This window comes from Pteropus vampyrus, unplaced genomic scaffold (assembly GCF_000151845.1).
Source record: "Pteropus vampyrus isolate Shadow unplaced genomic scaffold, Pvam_2.0 Scaffold57, whole genome shotgun sequence".
In the NCBI taxonomy this organism is placed as follows: domain Eukaryota; kingdom Metazoa; phylum Chordata; class Mammalia; order Chiroptera; family Pteropodidae; genus Pteropus; species Pteropus vampyrus.
Window position 1 is genome coordinate 4,719,893 of NW_011888838.1, and position 7,575 is coordinate 4,727,467.

Here is a 7,575-nt window from a genome sequence, read left to right on the forward strand (position 1 = left end):
TATAGTCTTTTGGGCCCCAATAAGATAAAGTAAAACACATAGTTAATGCAAAAATCATTATTTATGTGGTTATAACTATTCTGTAAAAGAAGAAGCAAAAGAGTAGTAAATTTAAATATATATGTATATGTGCTATTTTAATAAAAAAAGAGACATTGTTTAATGCAAATAATTTTATTATATATTTACAAGTAATCTGACATTGGGTAGAAGAAATACCTACAGTATCATTTTAATATAAAATGACAAATGACTTTAATAAATTAAAATGACCATTTTTATTGAAAAATTAAATAGCAATCATGTAAAAATAGTTTTAAATTATCATTAAAATTTTCTGTTGACTATTTTAAATATAGCACAAATGAGTTCTTTGAGTGACAAAAGAAATAATGGGCCAAACAAATGTGTCTTCAAATAAATATGATTTGGTGGTGATAGGAAAATGAGATTCAGTAAATTATAAAAGCAAGTTGAGTAATGATTTTATGTCCTTTTAGTTATAGGTATGAAGAAATAGAAATGTTAAGAATGTGACATTAACTGGTGATAAATGATGGTACCCTGTTACCTTTTGTGTGGATGAGCAGTGAATTCAATGAATCAAAAAATACCGGAATAATACAAACGGTGAGAGAAAACTATTCAATGCTTATATTATGTAAAATAATGAAATAAGGTTGGTGGCTTACTGCTTCAGAATGTTCTACTTTGTTCTGATCTTTACAACAATATTTTAACCTTTGAATTTGTAGGTAATTTGAAGTAAGTTATCTTTATATTCACAGGTTAAAACATTCATATTAATGTAATCTAGATGGAACCACCATAACGACAATTTTCACAAATAGCAAATATTAGGCTAAAATAATTACATACAGAGTATATAATAAAATACAAACAACTTACAACCTTAAAGAATTTAATATTTAACTCTAGTGATTTTTATTTAATAAGATTTGTTAAATTTTATCATAGACGTGCAAACAGAAAAGGGCACAATTGGTTCCACTGAGATTGTACCAAATAACAAATCAGAGACAGGATCTAAAATATCCTTGGATTGCAAGGATATGAGGTGCACCACTTAGAGATTAAATGAGATTCCTGCCTGCAAAGCTTTTTTTAAGCTGCTGTTTCCTGGGTATTCATTATAGCCAAAATTTAAGAATATGTTTTGTGTTATGTAAGACTAGTCACACCAATTGTGCTTACAGTTTGTTTTATATTTACATTCATATAACATAGGAACCAGTATAAAAACTTTGTCAAGAAAACATCTTTTCCACAACATAAAATACCAGTATTTTGCCAAAGAGCTTTTATTCCAGTTATTCAAATATATAAATGTTATCTGAAGCAAAGAAGCAAAGATACTGGCCACAAGTAGCATTAACCATGCAGTTGTTAACAATACAGGCTAAAAAAGACTTCTTTGAAAGTTGCCACATATGGACAAAGGTTAATTGATTTCCCTTGACCTCATCCAGATTGGTTTCTGAATAAGTTTTGTTGCCCCAGCAATTATGTAAAAATTATCAGAAAAATTACTCACTCCAAGGTCACCTGAGCGACAGCGTCCATTGAACTGTATCCGTTTTCCATGAAAATCTCTGTATACCGGCCCATTTTGATTGCTTCTAGCCATTCACCTACTGATCTGTAGGCCCCAGATCCCAGTGAGCTGTGTTCTGCCAATAAATTAGATACTCTAAAACACATAAAACATAAATATTAAATGTAACATTTTAACTCTTTTATAATAAAATACATTGTAATGTTAGCTCACAGTCAATGGATGTATAAGTATACAGATCTATATATTTTGGGTCTATAAGTATATTTATAGAGGAAAACATACCGATGCTAACATAGAAATGTTTTGAAATAAGGAACACAAAATCAGTCTATTCAGATTTTTTTTTCTATCAGTAATTAATGATGACTTATCATGGCTGAAGATATAGGATAAGCTATAGGAAAAATGCCTGTCTTTTTACTCATGTTCTCTGCATGTTCTCACATCCCATTTATACGTCAACCAACTCCAGTGTAGTTTCTTCCAAACTGATTCTATAGAAATTGCTCTGGTTTAGGTGAGCAATGAACTTTATTTTGCCAAAATCTGTAAACATTTTCTAATCTGTAAGACAACTGACCTTTCGGAAACATTCAACAACCTTCACTGCCATCTCTCTCTTAAAATCCTACCTTGTTTCAGCTTTTTTGTTTAAATCACTGTTCTTTCTTCCTTGGCTATGATGTCATTGAAAGTCTCTGGTATCTCCTTAATCTACTTTTCCTATTATTCTTTCTTTTCCTGACTTTAAAATCTGGAGAGAACCAGAACTTGTCCCTATATCATCTCTGCTCAGGTTGTAACTCCACTTTAGATTATCTCACCTACTTTATGTTTCACATAGCATCTATTTTTCACTAATTTTTATCCCTAGCCTTGGTCTGTCATACATTCATGTCTACTTTATGCCTCCATATTTCTCATAATACTATCACCTTAACATTTCCAAAATCACACTCCTCATCTTCTTCACATCCAATTCCTCCTGAAGTACTTTCATTATACTATTTGATACAAGTGTCCTCTCCTTCCTTAACCTTCATCTCCTCACAATCTACCATTGTGTGTACTATTACTACCCATTCTACCTCCAATAGATCGCACATCTGACCACTTTTCTCTATCTCATTTGTTACCACCTTAGTTCAAGATGTCATCATGTCTTACCTGCACAACTACTCTAGTTTCCCAGTTATCCTCCTAAACGATACTCTCATTTTCCACTCCCAAACCAAAACTGTTCTTTAATGTTTTTATTTTGTTTGATATTGATACCAACATGTGTTGCTCTGTGCTGTATACTCAGCACCTAACCCACAGCATGATGCAGAGTAGACATATAAATATCTGTTGGATGAATAAATGAATGTCTTGTAGTGACTGGAAGCCATTAAGCAGTGGGGTCAAAGATTTATTGAAGATGAAATATAAGAGCAAACAGTTAGAGAGTAAAATCTTGAAGTTGAGATTGTAGAAGAGTTGTTATTTTTGATAATAGAAAAGTCTAGAATATGATTATGAGAAGACTCTAAGGTAGTCTTTTTTTAGAGAAAAAAATTACTAAAGGAGATAAGTTCAAGTTGTTAAGAGATATTTGAACATCATCTACATAATTACTGAAATCACTGAGTTTGTGACATTGGTAGGAACAGAGAGAAAGAAACAATGAATCAGAAACGAACACATTCTAGAATCAGGATTTGTAGATGACTGAACAAACACGGGTAATGAGTGGTATAGTATTGAGCCAAATCTGTTTAAACAAAACCTAGCAAGCTGATTCTATATATTACACACAAGGTAATATGAAAATTCTTTGGAGGGTTTTAAACTATCTTCAAGCTATAATGATAATATAAATTAACAGAATTTAGAACATAAATATCTTTTTATGATTTCTTTTCTTTAAGTCCATTTGTGACAACTTAACATAATTCAAACAAGTAGATGAAAAAATGAATAATATTTTACATTACAATAAACAATTTAAAAGCAAATATTTCAGGAACAGCATAAGGACTAATCACTAAGAAGATGCATTCTCCAGTTGCTGCCACAGAAAGTTAATGATGCCTGAACAGAGTTTGAAGATTCATTCCTCATTTGTATTTTAAAATGGCTTTTTTATCTAGTGAACAAATGTTATGTCAGATTTATAAAACTTATGTAACTTTATCAACAAATTGTTTTTCATTTAGTTCATGATATTGGTCTGCCAATTCAGTAACTGGCATGACATTTTTTTTTCTTGTAAAAATAAACAATTGCCTCAAATATAGTGAAAATAACAATCTGGTAAATTTTCTAGTAGAGATTCAAATTGACTTATTTTTTGAGAGGATAATTCTGTAGTTTTTCAGGTTAAAGATAAAAGTATGCTTTACAAAATGCAACATTATTTAAATACAATCATAAAAGTAAAAAAAATGCTTATTTGCTCACATAAATTTTTTCTACAGAATTACTCATTTATCAGTTTTATTCAAACTACATAGTACATGATTAGCCAAATATCTGTGTGCAAGTGGGTAAGGGTAAAAGGCCCCTAAAGGGATTGTCAATACTCATAAAATATGACAGACATTAAGATCTGTTCTAAAGAAATAAAAAATAATATTGTTAGATACCTCTAGTTTAAAATATATCAGTGCTTAGTTGGCTTTTCCTTATAGTCTTATATCTTATTTTTCCCCATCCACACTGGTGCGGAATCCAAAACCCATGAAAATACATGCATTTGAATATTTTTTTATGCTACCTGAACTTAGCTACAGTTAAAAATTTTCTGGAACTGGCATGTTATACTATTAGATTAGGTATAGGTGCTTTTAAGTATAATTTAATCGTTAATATTTCATTCATTGTAAGAGTAACATTATGCAAAAACTATAGTAAATAAATTAATGTCATATAGATTCATAGGTTAGCATGAATACAAAAATGATTTAATTGACTTAATATTTCTGTCATCAGTCTGAGTTAGCTAAATTCAGAAAAATTTCTCAGGACTGGCCTTGTACCTGCTCGATGCATTAACCAGCGTCTTCAAGCTACTTGGGTTACGTATCAGTTTGTCCAACATGTTGACGATTTCATCAAACTTGGGCCTGCTATTTCGGTCTTTCTGCCAGCAATCCAGCATTAATTGGTAGAGAGCAGCAGGACAGTCCATGGGGCTTGGCAGACGGTAGCCTTCCTCTACTGCTTTAATCACCTGTGTAAAGCCAAACAGAACCAGATCCAACACCACAAATTTAGTATAGGATAGCTTGAGAAATTCTCCATTATCCAACGTTCATCCTTCCTTATTCTTACTCTTGCAGTAACAACCAGCATCATAATCTTTAAAATCTCCGATTGCCTCCAGATGCTGGAAACTAAAACAACATAAAGAAATTAATATATTATCACAATAAAAAGACATGCTTTCTTCACATATTATAAAGAAAATAAATGGTAATAATTTTTACCTAAGATCTTGATGAAGAGTGATTTTTAAAATTAAAAATAAACAGTTCATGTTTTATTTATCTTTGCATTCTGGAATCAAATACAAATCAAATCTTCTAGTGATGTCTCTGAAAAGTTAATGTCTTTTAATGAAAAATTATGTGCAGAACTACATGTTTTAAAGTAAGAACTGTAATTTTACTTCAAAAGAGACTTTTGGATGGTAAATGATGAATAAGTCAAAGGCTAAATTAGCATAACTATTTCATGTATCATTTAATAATGTTTAGGTCTGGCTGTTTATTATTGATCATCTACTGATTTCTGTCAGGAATTTGGAATAATTGTCCAGTATCAGAAGCATTACGAACATCGTTGATTTTAAATGTAACCACATTTATGAGTATTACTTTAATTGTGAGATTTTTTTTTATCAAAAACATTTGTAATATTGCTGCTGCCATCAAAATGTCTAACTCCAGAAAAGATCTGTTTATGTTACTGACTATAACAATACAGGTTGTATTCAATTATTAAAAATCAAATGTTTAAGTAATACCAAAAATTAGTAATAATGAGCATATTTCTCAAAATCCAATTATGGATATTTCTTTAACAATTACACTTATCTAAATTTATTCACAAAGCCTTTCAATTTGATCTAATGAATGAAAAAATATATAATGATTAAAATAGGAAATTTACAAAGATAATTTTGAATGACTGGAAAGAAACCAGTCTATGATAAAAAAAAAAAAGGCATCTGAACAAGACCAGTGGCAAATGGAAGGAGGATGGAATAACAGACTTAAGGTGCATTTATGACAAAGGAGTTGAGAGAAGAGGACAGAAAGTATTCACGATAAAAGAAGTTCAGGCTGATCACACTGGATGGTTGTTGCTGTTAATTTTAAACAAGCACATAAATGGGGGTAGATAATATTGACAGGTATAATTTGGGCCTATTTTATTTGAGGTGAGTGGGAAACACTCATATCACAAACTGCAGAAATCTGGCTAGAGCACAGGAGATATCTGGGCTGATAATATAAATGTAAGAATTATCAGCACATGTGCACAGCCTGAAGTCAGGTGTAGGCTGTATCTCCTTAGGAAAGACATAAAATAAAGATTCCTGAGACATATCAATAGTTAAGTTTAGGCAGAGAAATAAAAAGTACTCAAGGACCCTAAAAATAAATGGTTAAATAAATTTTGAATAACTACAAGCAAAATATAGAGGCTCCTCAGCTTATGATGGGGTTACATCCCAATCTATCGTAAATTGAAAATATCGTAAGTCAGCAATGCATTTAATATACCTACCTTCCCAAACGTCATAGCTTAGCCTAGCCCACCTTAAATCTGCTTAGAGGATGAATAGTAGCCTACAGTTGAATAAAATCATCTAACACAAAGCCTATTTTATAATAAAGTGTTGAATATCTCATGTAATTTATTATGTGTATTGCTTTTGTACTATAATAAAGTCAAAAAATTATAAGTTGAATCATTGTAAGTGAGGGACTGCCTGACCTGAGAGTCACCCACTATGTTAGTTAACAATATAAAAAACTAAAAGGCAAACCACAGTAGAAAATATTACAAAAATTATTAAATATGATTAACATATCTAATGTATTAAAAGCTCATGTATACTGAAAAATAAAATAACAACAGATAAATGAGAAACGAATACCAAAAATTTATAAAAAATTAAAAATTTTAAACAAATTTGGTAAAAATATTATTAAATAAGTAATAACAGAATAAAATTAATATACTATTTGCACTGATATATTAATTAATGTAAGTTATTAACTTTCTTATAAGACTCCTTATTGCTAATAAGGACAATGGTTATTCTTTTTAATAACATATATGTACCAAAATAAAATGTCTTAATATAATTTATATCACAAAATATTTCACTATGCAGTGAATATAGTGATTCTTATTTACTTAATACTTAATTTGTTTCATTATTCGCTTTTTCCCAAAGCTGGTACCATTAGGTTTATGTTTTTCTTTAGCACCTCTTTATATGTGACTATAAAATGAATATATTAAACCAATTCCTCAGTTTTAAAGAAAATTAATGTTGATCTGAGAAGTTATTTCCATAATATATTACTTAATCAGTTTTATTTTCATGTCAATTTATATATAGAAATTCAATACACTGTCTCTAAGTTAACTTAGAACTTAACCCAGATAATTAGATATTTAGATTTAATTCTAAATTCATCTTTAGAATTTATTTTTTAAAATTCATTATGGTGACCATTGATTACTGAAATCCAATAACTTTCAAGTGTAAAATTTAACAGTAAGTCATATATATATTGCATTGTATGTTCACCATCCATAGTTAGATTTCTTTGTCACCACGTATTTGACCCCTTTTACCCCTATCTACCTCCCCCGTCCCCCTTTCCTCTGTTAACCACTAGTCTACTGTCCATGTCCATGAGTCTCTGTTTGTTTGTTTGTCATGTTTACTTGTTACTTTTAGATTTATATCCCACATGTAAACGACATCATGT

The 7,575-nt window shown here is 30.2% G+C and overlaps 1 protein-coding gene across 4 annotated transcripts in view; it reads right to left on the reverse strand.

The window, feature by feature from the left end:
* Positions 1–7,575, reverse strand: part of EPHA5 (EPH receptor A5) — a 334,884-nt gene that overhangs the window by 11,720 nt on the left and 315,589 nt on the right. For all 4 annotated transcript variants that reach the window (XM_011360645.1, XM_011360643.1, XM_011360644.1 and 1 more), the window contains 2 exons: positions 4,600–4,793; positions 1,556–1,711 (listed from right to left, as the gene is read on the reverse strand). In XM_011360645.1, the coding sequence (XP_011358947.1) occupies positions 1,556–1,711; positions 4,600–4,793 (350 nt within the window). The remainder of the gene's footprint in view (positions 1–1,555; positions 1,712–4,599; positions 4,794–7,575) is intronic.